This window comes from Artemia franciscana, chromosome 3, assembly GCF_032884065.1.
Source record: "Artemia franciscana chromosome 3, ASM3288406v1, whole genome shotgun sequence".
Classification (NCBI taxonomy): domain Eukaryota; kingdom Metazoa; phylum Arthropoda; class Branchiopoda; order Anostraca; family Artemiidae; genus Artemia; species Artemia franciscana.
Window position 1 is genome coordinate 23,968,326 of NC_088865.1, and position 17,366 is coordinate 23,985,691.

At 36.2% G+C, this 17,366-nt stretch overlaps 1 protein-coding gene across 1 annotated transcript in view; it reads left to right on the forward strand.

Annotated features, from left to right (window-relative positions):
* LOC136025054 (ras-related protein Rab-24-like) overlaps window positions 1–16,640 on the forward strand; it is a 48,106-nt gene extending 31,466 nt beyond the window's left edge. The window contains exons 4-5 of the mRNA XM_065700737.1: window positions 10,976–11,026; window positions 16,385–16,640. Of these exons, the coding sequence (XP_065556809.1) occupies window positions 10,976–11,026; window positions 16,385–16,521 (188 nt within the window). The 3' untranslated portion in view covers window positions 16,522–16,640. The remainder of the gene's footprint in view (window positions 1–10,975; window positions 11,027–16,384) is intronic.
* Window positions 16,641–17,366: the final 726 nt, after the last annotated feature.

Consider the following 17,366-nt stretch of genomic DNA (forward strand, 5'->3'; position numbering starts at 1 on the left):
TTACTTCCATAAATTACTTTTTGTATTTGGTGATGCCATTGGCATTACCATGTAATTCTTATTTAGATATTTCTGTACCAACTTTGTATTTACCGCTAGATAGTACCGTCGGCCATATCTGTCAAGCCTCATAATAAAAGACCCAGAAACTTCCCTCCAGAAAAATGTGGATAAATGCAGGATTTTTTATAAGGACTTGGAAATAGATAAATTCGTAGTGCATTGTGTCTTCTGTCAAGGTTGGGAAACGATCGAGAGTCTGGACATTGAACAGTTGCATAAAGAGTTCTACACTAAAATATTAGGAAGGTTTACTCTCAATGCATCTATAGATACTATCGAAGATGTACTGAAAGATGTGCTAGAGGAGTTGGAAACAGAACTTGAAACTGAAATCCGCAACGAGCCCAACGTTATGATGAAGCATATTAAGGGCAAGATGAAGTCACTAAAGAGGGAAGTTGCTTCCAAGTGCGCGAAGTGCGATATCAAAAAGTGTTAGTAAAGAACTCGAGAAGCTGGACGAGAATATAGCGGATATTTTTGAGATTGCTACTCAGAGTGGAGCTGCTGAGGAACGAGCAGTCGACTTACTTGCTGACTTTGCAAGCACAAAGAACAATTCGATGGTGTTTGGGATACTCAACAATCGATCTCGTGAAACGAAGCGCGATCAAAGTTAGTTTGATCTGAACTTCATAAATTTTCCGCTTCTGTTTAAGGTATCAGTGAAGTCAACCTTTTTGGTCAGGATCATCGAATGGCGAAGTGAGTGGCTGCGTCCCGTATAACTAAATTTAGAAAAGGCAGTTGACATTGACATTGCATCACTCTACTTAACTGCCAAACGTGTAGAAATACAAGGCCAGTTCAAAAATTCCAGTTACAGCATGATCGAATAGAACCAGAACTTTTATAGAAATAAAAATTCGACAAATTGAAGCAGAAAATAGCTGACAGAGCTGCAGTTTGAGACGGTGACCGGCATATCGGAAGCGGTAAGAAGGGCTTTGATATTGTGAGCAAGCAGTTCTTTCGGGCAAAAAAAAGACTCGTACCTCCATTGAGTGTTTTGTCATGTACACAAATGAACAATTTTCTGGCAATTAAACACGGTGAACTACAGAAAGTCATCCTATATCGAACCCAGCCATAGTAGTTGTGACTGAACCATTTCCAAAAATATCGTATAACTGAAGTGTAAGCCTTCAGAAACTGGTCGGATATAATGCTGCCTACTATTCCATGGGCAGGGGAATAGCAACATATATTTGTTTTGAATTTAAGTATCAAGAGGTTGAGTTACTTGATACATATAAAGCAGTCTAAAGGCTGTGCGCTTACCCAGGCTTACTTACCTGGCTCTTCATCGGCTTTTCGAATTCGTTTTTTATTTTGAAGTCCGTCGTCTTCTCTGAAAATTAATAAAAATGGCCTGTTGCTTAATGTGTCTAGACTAAATAGAAAAATTTTGATTGTGAGAGACCTTAGCTTATCTGGCATTGATTGGTCTTTTCCAGAATGTATTATGCAGTAAATCTTCGATGCTAAATTCTTAGAAACCGTACAGGATAATTACCTGTTCCAGTATGCGGAAGAACCAACGTTGGGACGTGGAGGCCAATCGTACTTTATGCCTTAGACATGATAACCAAGAAACATTATTAAACCTCTGCACAAGAAAGATAAAAATTCAGAGTTTAAAAATTATAGAGTCATAGAAAATGCTTCTCTCCTTTGCAGAATTTTTAGGAAGATATTAGTAACCTGCGTTCAAAATTATTTTGAATCTAATAATATACTGAGTATTGCTCAACTCATACTTGTAAGAAAACATTCATTTAATAGTTACCATAGATTTTCAAAACAATGAATGACTTTCATAAAGTGGCAATATGGACTATTTTTTATTGTACTTTTCTATAGCATTCGAAAAATACGCATAGAAATGTTGATTTGTTAGTGTGAGAAGCATAAAATTGGACCTTGAGCTCTATCGTGGATCCACGATTATCTTGCTGGAAGAAACCACTGAGTCATAGTAGGTAGTAATGTGTCACCACCGATTCAGGTAGAAAGTGCAGTTCCTCATGGGAGCTGGTTCGGTCCCATGCTGTTTGGTATTCAATATATGACCTTTTAGCTTTTATTAAACATTCAGCTATAAAGCCTTTCGCAGATGATGCTGAACTATATAGTCATGTACTGCACGAATGGCGTGTCAGAATTCAAAATTTGTGAACATCGAATAAACTGTGTTGTCACTACATTTGAATATATGCGCAAGATTACACGCATAACACTTGGTTAAGAATGATTTATGCAGTAGTAATAGTGAAAGACCATTGTGTCTAATTTGACAATAGGCTAGAACTTGATCAATATAAAGTGCTTATATCAAAAAGCTTAAAGTCTTGTCTCTATGTTCTGGAACTTACATTTCACAGCTCAATTTGCTCAGCTTTAAAACATTATATAAAGCATTAGGGAGGTCTATTGAGATTTCCTGGGTGGTATCCGTAAAATCTCTCTGACTAGCAGTGAGTGGAATCTGCACAGAGGTGTGTGACAAGGTTAGCTCAACATCTGAAGCAATTATCTTATCAACTAGCCTTTGATCCAGGCTCATGTTTCAGCTTGATCATGGCAGCCTCTTAGATCACTACTACATAGCCTAGGCACTAACATCACCAATTAAACCACTAGATCAAATAACAAAAACCCTCGGCTCTGGAAGTAATAAAAACAGCAGTATTGAGCAATGACACTTGTCAAATTTGCAAGGGCGCAAATTTTTGAAGATTAGAGTTTAGAAATGGGAAAACGCTTTGGAAATCTAAAGAAAAAGAGAAAATTCTTTCCAGAAAGTTATGATACGTTTTGGCAGAAAACTCTTGGGGACTTTAGAGGCAACGGACAAGTTTCGCCCAAATATAAAAAAAAACTCCTAGTAAAATTTTCTAGTAAAAATCCTCGAGGAAAGAAGGCTCATCTCTCCAGTTTTTGGTAGGGCGGCTATGGCAAGTAAAAGTAAATTGAAAGTCAATTGCCGTTAAAAGCCCAAATTATTAACATTTTGAGCAATAAATGTCATCAGAAACAGTAAGAAGCAACAGAATGATGTAAATGTAGTAAGAAATTGCAAGCTCTTTAAATCGTTTTCTTATTTAATACCATCGACTTTGAATTCAACTGTGAGTGGATAGGCAGCGCTAACACACTTCCAGGAAAACGGTCGAAGGTGTGCTATAATCTGGAAAGGAAATGCATTAGGGAGAAGTAAAAAGTTAAAGAATGTTTTAAATACGTTAAAAAATAAGAAAAAAACCTCTTAAAATTTGTCTGATCGATGCAGTTTATCTGGTTTCCCAGGGATGTTAAGACATATTTTTCAAAATCCAGTGGGGGGGGGGATTTTGCTACAAAAAGGGTATTTTCATAATTCATGGAGGGGGGGGGGGTCAATTCAGGCGCAACAAAATCAAAATTTTCTTCCTGTGGAGTGGCGAAACATGTTCAGTGAACAGTAGAGAATGAAGCTGTGAGACAATTGATCATTTTGACTCAAAATCCAAAAAAAAAACAATTCTTTGTATTTAAGGAAAATAGGAAGGAGATAATCTTGATACTAAGCCGTCGACTTTGAATTCAACTGTGGGCAGATATGCAAGGCTAAATCAAACACTTGCAGGAAAGCGGTCGAAGGTTTGCGATAATTTGGCAAGGAAAAGTCTTATGGAGAAGTAAAAAGTAAAAGAATGTTTAAAATACGTTACGAAATAAGAAAAAAACCTCTTAAATTTTAGTTAATCGATGCAGTTTATCTGGTTTTCCAGGGATGTTAAGACATATTTTTCAAAATCCAGTGGGGGGGGGGGAGTTTGCTACAAAAAGGGTATTTTCATGATTCATGGAGGGGGGTCAATTCAGGCGCAACAAAATCGAAATTTTCTTCCTGTGGAGTGGCAAAACATGTTCAGTGAATAGTAGAGAATGAAGCTGTGAGACAATTGATCATTTTGACTCAAAATCCAAAAAATAATTTTTTGTATTTAAGGAATATAGGAAGGAGGTAATCGTGATACTAAGCCGTCGACTTTGAATTCAACTGTCGGCAGATATGCAAGGCTAAATCAAACACACTTGCAGGAAAGCGGTCAAAGGTTTGCGATAATTTGGCAAGGAAATGTCTTATGGAAAAGTAAAATGTAAAAGAATGTTTAAAATGCGTTACAAAATAAGTAAAAAACCTCTTGAATTTTATTTGATCGCTACAGTTTATCTGGTTTTCCAGGGATGTTAAGACATGTTTTTCAAAATTTAGTGGGGGGGGGGGGCAAATTTACTACAAAAAGAGTATTTTGATAATTCAAATTCGAAATTTTCTTCCTGTGGAGTGGCGAAACATGTTCAGTGAATAGTAGAGAATGAAGCTGCGTGACAATTGATCATTTTGACTCAAAATCCAAAAACAATTTTTTGTATATAGAAAGGTGGTAATCTGGATACTTGCTTGATCGTATCCAACATTGTGTATCAGAAATTGAATTGGCTCTAATATTTTAGTACTAGCTAATAATAGTTAATAGGCTGTACTAGTTACTGATATTTTTATTTCTAATCAATTAAAACAGCTAAAAGCCTCAAAGACTGACTACAAAAAGAAAAAAATTAGAAGAAAAAAAAAAGGTTGGTCAGAATAAGTTTTACTGATCTAAAATGTGGAAATTCTTTGTGACCAGCGAGCTTGGAAATGCCATTACCGTCAACAACGCTTTTTGTTAAGTGAATAACTCTACTTTTACAAGGAATCTAAGCCTTTCGTACGTTTCAACAACATTTTCTGTCTGTATAGCCTATTTGCTGTGGGCTTCTTAACGCTGTTTATTTTCAACTGTTGTTAATTATTGTAGACCAACAGATAGTCCTGTTTTTGATTATTTATTTTAATCTTGCCTTGAAGTTGACCTAGTATTTGTGGTTTACGCTAAGCTAGAGCCCTAAACTAGTAGACCAGTGGTTTCCAACCTATGGGGTGTTCCCCCCGGGGGGTGCGAGACTGTCGCAAGGGGGCATGCAACTGTTTCAAAAAAATATCATTTTCGAATACAAATCGAAAAAGTCGAATAGGTGTCAAAAAATTGAATCAGCAGTATACGTAATCCACACGTTTTGGCTACGAGTAAGGGACGATTTTACCTACTTCGACAAACAAAGCTTCAGAAATTTTATTGCCATTTGTAACATCTTACCTATGTGAAAGTAGTCTTTCTACAGTAGCTGTCTTAAAAACAAAGTATCGTTGCTTAATGATTGAAAAGGAACTGAGAACCATGATTTCTTCAATGATACCACGGTTTGAGAAAATTTGAGCTGAAAAACAAGCTCAACCGTCGCATTAAATTTTTATGTTATAGTAGCATTAATTATATATTCTTTTTTGTTTTGTTATCATATTTCTTATAATAAGTATATTATATTCTTACACAATACTGTATATTATTTTGTAGCCCATTAAATAAATCATAATATCAGTTTATTACTTATGAAATTGGATCTATAGATAAATTAACGGGACGCAACAATTTTTGTTAAAGGGTAGCGCACCAATTTTTTTTAAAGGAGGGCGCCTTTACAAAAAGTTTGGAAACCACTGTAGTAACCTGAAGAAAGAATATATTTATTTGTCTTTCTTACGAGCTCTGTATTCTATAGTTTTTCTTTGCGGAAGGTTCTGTAGTGTTTTGACTCACTTGATGTTTCATCAGGCAATATTCTGTCCAAAGACACAGCGAGATTGTAGTTGAGTGGACGAATAGTCTAATGTCATCATTTCTAATAGTTGACTTACCTAATTTCATTTTGTGTGCTGTAAGAGCTATTTCTTCTAATTGGTTACCCTTTACCATCGCAGCTGAGGGATAGTCGCTGCTGCCCCTACTAATGTCTCTTACAATGGTGCCCGTCTTGGTAAATTGTTTCCCAGAAGGAACCCAAAGAAAATAAGAACTTTACATTTTTCGCTTCTTTCATAAATCAATTGTTCATTCAAAAATTGTCCCTTTGTCTTCTCATTCATCTACCATAAAGCAGTTTTATCGTTTATAGTCTTGTTGTATACATGAGTCCTTCCTCCAGACTCATATCAGGCCTGTTGTACTTGGGTCCATAATGAGGGTCTCCAGAGCAGCGTTGATGGTTTTTCTTTTAGTCTAATAACTGTCACTCGTTAAAGCATAGCACTTTTTTAGATTCGTCCGTGGATAGTTTTTCCAGCATTTTGAACTGGCTATTTTCTTTCCACCGTTCTATTACAATATTCTCCCTCACACTATTTTCTAAAAAAAAGAAACTAAAAACAAAAAATCGCAGCTACTGCAGTATCTCTGATGTTCTGCTGACGACTTCAGGGCCTGATTAATATCTTGTAAAACTTTCCTCGAAACGCTTCTCCGCCGATTTTCAACTAAGCTTCTTCGAGTAACCCAACTTTCTTTTGACAAGCATCTTCATATTTTGCATGATTCTCAAGATATGATTGTGGCCCCTTCGGAGCAGGTATCTCAGCTCGACAATTGTACCTTGGTCTTCTAGGGTTTTCTTTATTGTTCCAAGAAGATTCTTTGTAAGTTTCTGAATTGCATCATTTGCTAATATTTTAGCATGCATTCCTTTTCTTGCTTCGACAACTCTTTGGAAGTATCTTGTTTAATTTCTGTAACATCGATCGTAAATTCTTCTTTTTCAGCAGAGGAGCCGTACGGGATGGTCTGCTATAATCTGTAAAACACTCTAGAATCTTCATCACCATTATAGGCTACCAAAATACCATAACCCGTGCATTTCTCTACAAATGTGAAAACATTCATCGAGAATGCCTATCTCCATACATCTAGACGGACCCTTATGCTGCATGAAGCATATATGACTGAGTAGATTTTCTCCCTTCTTCTTCGCTGAAGTACTTGCAACAATATTTATTTTTATTCCCATATAAAATAATTTCTTCGTGAAAATATCAATAATTACGGCTATACATCCTTTGACTGTGTAGTCATGACCCTTGCTGCGCTTATTCCAAACCCCGGCATAAACTGCTTTAGTCCACTAGAAACTGTTCAGGGACATGTCTCTGTGAGCTGTCGTTTTTTTTGTGATTCCTCTGGGTTCTGTTGTAAGATTTCTGTCTGCGTATCCATTCATACGGCTCTGATTGCCAATTTAGTTTTCGTAATTGTTTTTCAACATGAGCTTATTCTTAAGACATCCAGTATTTCCTATTATGTGGCAGAGCCCATTCCTATCCCATCGACACCCCCCCCCCCAATGACCTCAAAACTCGTATCTTTGCGTACATTGTTATAGCACTCTGCGGTTTCTTTAGGCTGTTTTCTGTTTCTCAAAAAAAAAGGTAAAAAAGAAACAGAGTTCCATTATCTCTCCGTTTCTGGTTCTGTTCCGTTTTTTAATTGCCGTTTTTTACTGTTTCTGTTTTAGGTAAAAATAGCAACGTACGCGTTTATTTTAGACGTTTAACCAAGTTGATTCATTTTAGGCTTGACACATTTATATACAGTGATATATAATTATGCATCATTATGGAGGAGGGTCAGTTGGTGGGTTGGGGAAGTGTGCCCGAAAACTAAAACAGTGAAATTTTGGGCTGATATTTTTAACTCTCTGTGAGTTTTCACGTGAATATATACAGAGGTTGGTGAGGGGGGAAGAACTAATTTCCAGGTTTTTTTTTATGAAGCCTGTGATAAGGTGGCTGTGGGGTAATATCCCCCTCTTACTGCAGAACAAAAATTTATGTGTTATATAATAGACTACATTCGTTTGCTTACCGGCACAAAAGTGGAGTGTTGGTGAGGGAAAAATTATGAAGTTTACCAGGAAATTTCTCACAAGGACGGAGAGAGGGATAAGTTCCAAAAGAAGCTTTGTTTTTACCAAAATCTAAACGGGAACGTGATTCGTTTTTCTATTCATACACATTTTAATTCAATCTTGCTTCCCTTGGGCCATTGTTTCTTGGCCTCCCTTCCAGCGTCCATGGGAGACATTCCTATGACGAAAGTTTTCTTTGCAGAACTTAAATTGAAAATTATGGAAATGACAACCCCTATATCCATTTTTCATATTACATACCTCCTCGCTTCTTCCTCACTTGACAGGTTTTTTTCTCAAAAAACGTCTTAAATTTCCGGTTACTATGATCTATGATTCGCTTTTACCTAAGTTGCCCCTAAGGGGATAACAATTATATGGAGGGGATGTTTCTGATGGGCTGTTTGATTCTGGAAGCATGATTATGCGAATGTTGACTTGATTGTAAAAAGCGTGGTTGGAGAAGGGAATAGTATCCTCTCTTACATTTAGTTGTCTCTCAACACAGTCAGGGACCAGACGGTTTGTGGTAACAAACTGTAAGGGAAGAGCGACCCGAAATGCTAGGAAGCAAAGCTTTGATTAAAGTATGTATAACATCAAGATCTATTACTTCTGCTGGTTCTAAATATAATTAAATAAAAAAAAGTTTTTTTTTAACTACAAGTAAGGAGCGACATTAAAACTTAAAACGAACAGGAATTATTCCGTATATGAAAGGGGTTATCCCCTCTTCAACTTCCCGCTCTTTAGGATAAAGTTTTTTTTTTTTTTTTAAAGTGGAGTTGTGACAAACAGTCAAACTTTGGCGTAAAGAGCGGGACGTTGAGGAGGGGACAACCCCTTTCATATACAGAATAATTTCTGTTTGTTTTAAGTTTAAATGTTGCTCCTTACTTTCAGTTGAAAAACTTTATTAATTCATATTTATTTATTTATTTTTTAAATAATGCTAGAAAATCCTGTGCCCCCTTCATGGAATTTTTCTTTCCCCATGGCAAACTCCTCCAAATAAAGATTCTTTTCCCTAAGCTCCCTCCCCTCAACCCCCTCCCCCTCCCTTAACCAAGAAATTCCCCTGAAAATGTCTGTACACTTCCCAATAACCATTGCTGCATGTAAACACTGGTCAAAGTTTGTAACTTGTAGCCCCTCCCCCGGGACTATGGGGGAGTAAATCGTCCCCAAAGACATCTTATTATATTTTTCGACTATGTTGAACAAAATGGCTATCTCAAAATTTTGATCCGTTGACTTCGGGGAAGAAATGACCGTGGGAGCCTAGGTGTCCTCAAATTTTTTTGGTCACTTAAAAAGGGTTGTAGAACTTTTCATTTCCGTTAGAATTAGCCCTCTCGCGACATTCTAGGATCACTGGGTCGATACGATCACCCCTGGGAAAAAGAAAGAAAAATCTAAAAGACCGTGATCGGTCTTCTGGCAAAAAATGCGAAGTTTCACATTTTTGTAGATAGGAGCTTCAAATTTCTACAGTGGGGTTCTCCGATACGCTGAATGCGATAGAATGATTTTCATTAAGATACTATTGCTTTTAGGGGATATTCCCCCTATTTTCCAAAATAAGGCAAATTTTCTCAGGCTCGTATCTTATGATGGGTAAGACAAAATTTGATGAAACTTCTATATTTGAAATCAATATGAAAATCCGATTCTTTTAATGTATCTATTAGCATCGAAATTCCGTTTTTTAGATTTTCGTTTACTATTGAGCCGAATCGCTCCTTATTACAGTTCGTTACTACGAACTGATTGATTCTAAACTCTATCAATTTTAAAGTTATCGTAAAGGCAGTAGCACATGAAAATTAGAATTGTTGTTGAAATGCTTCCCCGAAAGAATATGCTGTCTTGATGGAAATTATGAAGTTAGGAAATTATATAGTCGACATGTATGAGACCCGAAAGCGACAAAATACGAAAATATTTACTTTTCCTAGAAAAAGGGCTATGCTAGTGACAATTCAAAGCCCTTAGTTATGGATTACTATAAGAAGCTTCATTCTAGTGATTATTTATAGAGCTAGAACACTTTTTTCAAATAATAAAAGAGATTACGCCACAAGAAATGACCTCATAGCATTTTATTACTAAAAATCCTCGCTCCGTCGTATAAAATTTCTAAGAGATATGAAAAGCGTATTTATGTGGCATCCCAGTCTCAAAGGCCTTACTTTTGATAGCACAGTGGGCTGATTTTCTGCTGTGTATCAACTGCAGCTCATTTTATGCACTCGTAATTGCTTGTGTATCAACTGCAGCTCATTTTATGCACTCGTAATTGCTTTTTTTTCTAGAATTTCAGGGCTTTGCAAAATGATAATGCAAATAATAAATACCATGATCTTTTTAAGGGGACAGGGCTAAAGGTTCCCTAACATACCTGCTCGTCAGAGCTCTAGTTGCAAAAGCATTGTTTTCCCAATCTTCGCCTGTTTGTCATTCCTCCTAAGAGGTAGGCATGTATTCGTAAGTGCACAGTGCGTCATCATACAGTAGACTAGTGGCTCTCAAATTTATTTAGACACTGACCCCTTTTTACCCACTAAACATTTTGGATACTATTTCTCAGTCACTGGTACTAAATAAACTATAGCTAAAATATAAATAGAATGGCCAGTCCTAGAGTTCAAGGGTTGTTTTACTTTGTTTTGATCTGCCGCGTTCCCCCTAAAAATTTGTGTGCCCCCCCCCCCCAATGGGTACGCGTACCACAGTTTGAGAACTGGATTGTAATGTATTTACAATAATAAGATAGAAAGTGAGAATATACCTCTAATGATTATATAAATATTATCGCTTCTAGCTCAGGTTATAAGAAAAGCATAAAATACGCCATTTTATTTTGTATGCAATGGTATACAGAGTATTCACCGCAAACCAAGACAGTTTAGTATCTCAAATGTCAATTACCTCAGGTTACAAACTATTCTTGTAATATTTATCTACTTCGGGGGGAATGATATATCAAACGATAGATGTTTAGCTGACCTGTGTATTTTTGTAGTTACCTTTAACAAACAGTGTATACCCTCTTTTTCAGAGACGTATTTTTCTCTATTTTCAGGTATTGGAGCGACTTATTTTGAAACTTCTAGCAAGACGGGGGAGAATGTTGGTAAGGAAATTTATCTTCTAGTTGATGTCGTTTTCATTCGGTTAGTTTACCATGGTCTCTTCTAAGTGCAACCTTAATGCTGTCATTTAAAATAGTTTCAACTGACATTAAAATAACTGAAACTTGGAGGTGACAATCCAGGCGATACTGAGCATTGCCACTTTCTGATAATATAAAAATTTCTAAGATTTCCTCCAACCCTGTATTCTGTACACTTATCTCTTAACTTTCAATAAAGACAAAGGAAGAAGTAAAGCCCTCCCCCTGGCTGCTAGATTAAAGGCTAAGAGATACATTGTGAATTTCCCTTCCTCAAGGAACATGCTGATTTTCATTTTCACTCCTTTTAGTCTTTTGTAGTTCTTGCAAAACAGGTTTCACACCTGTAACTCGTAAACTTACTGGGAAAACAGAAAATCAAAAAACACCTAGTAAGGGGTCTTCCGAAATTGACTTCGTCTATTACGCTTATTGCTGATGATGACTTTTCTGGTGTCAAAGGTCAGCAAAGACTAGAACAGACTACAGAAACCAAGACTAGAGCCAAGGCCGTATCCAGGGAATTTACGGGGTTTGAACCCCCCTCCCCTGAAAATTTTGAAAGCGAAAACATATCGTCAGTAGAATTTGCGGTCAGAAATAAGAAATCAAAGGGCTAAAATACATCTGATTCTACAATTACTTTTAATTTAAAAAGAAGCACTTTTCGCCAAATTCGCTCTTATCTTTTGTATAAAGGGGTTTGATTTTAAACAGCGATTAAAAGATTTCGTCAAGACTCTCGACTGTTCGATTTTCCACATCAGACGTTGAAATAAATCAAATGAAACCATATTTTGGCTGTAAAAATGCCGATACACGTCACAAAACCTGAGAAAACTTGGTATTTTCATGATTATTCCATAGAATTCAATGATTTTATTAGGTTTATTATTAGTTTTGAACAGATATTAGTGTGGTAAAAATAACGTATGTGATAAAGAATAATATCCGGGCAACCATTATTAAACACGCTCAGCTAAATTTGGTGAAAATGTTGAAATTTGAATTGATACTGACACGGCCATAATCAATATTTTATACGATATTTCAGTCTATGATTGATGTTAATAGATCTTTCTCTGGGCCTAATCTTAAATAGAAACTACCTCAATGCAAATGTAGGCTGCTTTCAATTTTCAATCATTGTATTTTTCATCACATCACTTTGTATGTAGAGAGTTATCGTAGAAACTTCAGAAAGTGCTCATTCATTTGGAAAATGAAAGGTCCAGTACCCTTATTTGAGAGTCAAAAGTGATTGGAGGGAAACTAGTCCCCCTCCCACGCTCCTTTTTGGTACCCTCCCTTGGTGCCTTGGGGCAAGGGCTCTAAATTATGCAGTTTGCCAATTGTTTTGATATGGGAATTGTTAGCGGGAAAGGGTGCATGTTTGATCCTGGGTCTCCAAAATCCTTAGGGTATTAAGCTGAAGCTTCCATGAAATGCCTAGGGGAGAGTGGGACTGAATCAAAACACACTATGTGCATGTGGGTTGTCAAAGCCGCATATTATCAAAATCTCAGGAACATCCTAGAGTTCCAAGTTGGAACTTTCTGGCATTTCGAGAGGGGGGGGGGGGACAAACCAAAAGGCAATTGGTGCATCCTGATACTACTACTACTACCATTAATACTATTACTACTAAGGATTTGGTTATAAGGTTGAAACTTTCAGGGAATGTTGAGGGGTATGTCAAGATGCAAGTTGTCAATTGGTTGTATCTGCAATATCTCAGGAATGGCTTAGGTTATTAAGTTGGAACTTTCAGGGTTTGTTGATGGGATGTGGAACCAACCAGATTGCACTATTTTCATACTACTGTTACTACTACTAATTCTAATGCTAACACTGTGGCAAAGGGTATTTAGGTGGAACTTTCAGGGAAGGTTGAGGGAGATGTTGAACTAAGTCAAAACACACTATATGGATACAGATTATTAAATTGGCGTATCAGCAATGTCTTAAGAATGGCTTGGAGTATTAAGTTGATACTTTCAGGGCATGTTGACGGGTGGGGGAGGTGGACTAACCAAAAGGTACTATTTGCATAACATTACAACTGCTACTGTTACTTCTAAGGTTATAAGGGTGAAACTTTTAAGGGACGTTTGGAGGATGTCGAGCTAAATCATAGCTTACTATGTGCATGCAAGGCCTCAAAAAGGCGCATTAGCAATTTCTGAAGAATGGCATAGGGCATTAAAACTCTTAGGGCTTGTTGAAGGGGATGTTGAGCGAAACAAAAGGCACTATATGCATACTACTATTACTGATATTGCTACTGCTGCTGCTACTACCACTTCTCCTAAGGCTAAGGGTGTTAAAGTAAATTTTAGGAAATTGTTACTGCTGCTGCTACTACCACCTCTCTTAAGGCTAAGGGTGTTAAAGTAAATTTTAGGAAATTGTTACTGCTGCTGCTACTACCACTTCTCCTAAGGCTAAGGGTGTTAAAGTAAATTTCAGGGGATGTTGAACTAAATCGATACACATTATTTTCAAAAAGTTTGTCAAAAGGTCGTATGAGCAATATCCCAGGAACGGTTTGGGGTATCAATTTGAAACTTTTAGGGTATCTTAAGGGGGATGCTCAACTAAACAAAAACGTATTATTTGCTTACCCTTGCGTTTACTACTACTACTTGTAATGCTACTTCTACAACTACTACTGCTGCAACTAATACTACTATTTCTGCTACTAAGGCTTAGATTATATGGCTAAAAATTTTAGGGAATGGGGACGGAGACGTTGAAATAAATTAAATCACACCATGTTCTTGCAGGTTGTCAAAAAGGCATATCAGCAATATCTCAGGAACGGCTTAGAATATTAAGTTGAAACTTTTAGAGCATGTTGAGGGGATGTTGAACCAGCCAAAAGCCACTATTTGTGTACTACTGCTATTAATACTACTCTCACTGCTACTAATACTACTGCTTCTATTAATAATTTCAAAGGCTAATCGCATTAAGATGAAACCTTCAATAAATGTGTAGAGGATGATGAACTAAATCAAAATATGTTGAGATGGATTTTGAACTAATGAAAGATACTATGTGCATACTACTGCTACTACCACTACTATTACTTTTACTACTACTACCACTACTACTACTGTTACTGCTAGTACTAATACTACTGTTACTACTAGTATTACCACTAATGTTACTACTACTAAGGCTAAGGATTTAAGGCTGAAACTTTCAGGGAATGTGGACAGAGACGTTGAACTAAATCAAAACACACTATGTGCTTGCAGGCTGTTAAAAAGGTGTATCAAAAATATCTCAGGAACGGCCTGGAATACTATTTTGAAACTTATAGGGTATTTTTTTGCGGGATGATGAACTAACCAAAAGCCTATGTGTGGTACTTCTAGTATTACCACTGCTTTTACTACTGCTACAACTGCTGCTCCTACTACTACTGCTACTATTCAGATCTAAGGGGTAGCAAGAGGGCACAATTGCCCCGGGTGGCATGTCTGGGCGGGGGTGGCAAAACAAGCTGAAGAGTAGCATTGAACAAAAATCCAAAAAAAGAACTAATTCAGCGTTTGAAATTATTTAAATTGCAATGTCTAAGTGTTTTGTCAATCATAGTTACATATTTTTAGAAGCCTCTGGCCTTTGTTTCCTGTTTTTCTTTAAGGGTGTATTTGTGCATCGGGATGATAGAGAGATGTAATAGGAGTGGGTCAGGCTTCAACGGTCGCCTGCTTCCCAGCTAGGCAGAGAGCTCGGACTAGTCTCTCTATTAATGATTTTTGAGCGTTGCCAAGGACTATCCAATTCACGAAAATGAAGGGAAGTAAAGATTTTTTCAGACACAAAAGCATGTATTAATTTCAGGGGTGGTTTTTTTAATCATGACAATACCCAAAAATGGTATTTTCCGTTACCGGTCCCCCACATTTTCCCATCTGTAAATTGTACTTTTTCATATAATTTAGCAAGGAAGAAATTGAATACATCGCTTGATGGCCTTTTTTGTGTCTTTTCCAAATATTATGGTCAGTTCTGGGCAAATTTTTTTTAGCCTTTAAAATGGGCTCAAAACAGTCCATAGTTATGAAAAGATTAAAAATATGTTTCTGAAAAAACTGTCTAATGAGAAAAAAGTGTCATTTGAATCTGATTCAGGAATGATAATTTTTTATTTTGATTAATCTTAATAGCAGAGGTGGTGGTTTTAGGGAAGCAGAGGCACTTGCACCGAGGGCATAATTTTTTGGGGTTAATAATTTTAAATAAATAATCTAACGGCTATAACCATATTTTAGTTTTTGAAATTAATTTTTATTAAAATGAAGTCGAGGGTGCAGTAGGCAAAATTTTTTTTTTTTTAATGAAAATTCGGTTAAAATTTGGTCCAAAAATGTTTGGGTTACACAGGGGGGAGGGAGGGGGCTATTCAATATTTTACCCCATGAGGCAAGAGAGGCCAGAATCATCACTGCTTAATAGTAAAATGTTATTTTGAAAATAAATTGTCAAAACTTTTTAAAAAGAGCTCGAAACCCTTCGAAAACGGTGTCTCAGCAAAACAAAAGGTACAACATTGAAATCATCATTGCAGAAAACTGGAAACAGGAAACCTACATCCCCACCCTTGAACAACAAGAAAAATCGCATTTTTGCATTGGTAGCATTATTGATGTGTCCTGTTTTTCGTCTTTTTTGTTCTTGCTAGCATGTTTCTGAAATATCACAGAGAGTTGTTTAAGAGCTCAGTTAAAAGCTAATTTTATATCTAATTAGTTTTTAACCAGTTTTTAATTTTACACCATATTTCAAAAACTATAGAAAATACAATAAGTTATCTTTTGGGGTACCTTTAAGGGTTCAAAATAAAATTTGCCCAGAAGCGATTTTTATACTTTCTAAAAGTATAAATTTGCCATCTCGTGTTCCCTTATAATTTGTCTCCTTTCGGGTTTTGACAAAACATCCCATCATGGAATAGACTTCCATCCCATCATGGAAATCATACGCGCCTAATAACACATTGACACTTTTATTCGTTTAATGTTGACCAGTTGCAATAAAAGTCAAATTGATTCATTGCTCCATGTTAAAACATTTTTCAAATAAAAGTGGTAAGATTAAAGCTACAGAAACTAACATTAATTGTTCACGCAATGTTAGCATGGCTTTACCTGTATTTTTGTTTAGCTTACATTTAGTGCAATGCCCGTTAAAGAGACGAATAAACATTTTTTCACAACTAAAACGTCGTCTTGGTTGGTCTAATGGCTTGCCTTAATTGACCTATAACTTCTACTGCTACTACTAGCAACAATTCTTTTTATTTAGATGCTCTCTTCGAGACGATTATTGCTGATTTTGGTGCTCGGCCATCAAACTTCGAGCTGAGTGACTCTATTATCCTTCACGAAAAGACAAGTCCTTATGGATCAAGCTGTGTTGGCTGTCCCTGCTGGCTAAATTGACTTAGTGATGGCTTAAGTTTTGTTTTCTGTGAAAGTTTTTACCATATACCTCATTGCATCTGTGATTTTTATTTGTTTTTGCTCTGCTTTCTTTTAACAATAAATCATTTCAGAACCTCCTATCGAATTAATAATCTTTAAACCTATATTTTATTAGAGCAGTTTTGGTGAGTTATCACTGTTCGTTAATAAATTTTGGTATTGCACGACAAAATTTTAACGACAAATTTTTTTCACTAATAATTTTATTTGTTTGTTATTTTTGTTGTCAGAAATTGATTATATTATTAATCCAAACTCAAGGTATAGTAGGTTAGAACCAGAATGTTCGTTTTGTATAAAGATATTTCTGTAATGAAGAACAGATGAAGTTAGACGTCTCAGAACGAAATTTTGTTGACGAAAAAAATCAACGAAAAAAACAATAATAACAATAAGTACTCTAACCTGCTACGCACCGAGATCGATACGCTTTTGTTTTACAAAAAAAAACTTGAGTTGTTTTGTTTTATTGTGGCCAAAATGAAGGAAAAATGAGAAAAGCGAATTTTGCAGCTTTGTTAGAGATTTATTTTTCTTGGACTAACTTCCAAATTATCAATTTTTATTAAAATATCATTCCTTATATATTTTTTCGTTCAACATGTGCAAAGATCTAGTCTTTCTACTGATTCTGTATCTATTACTATATTATCTTTCGGGTTATTTGTAAGAAATAATATGCATTAGAAAATAACTTGGGGAAAGACGATTATATCATAGAAAACATGCTTTAACCCTGATGTTCAGTGGTAGGCCCACGCCTCATAATTTAAACACTTAGAATATGCGTTGAAAAGAAGTTT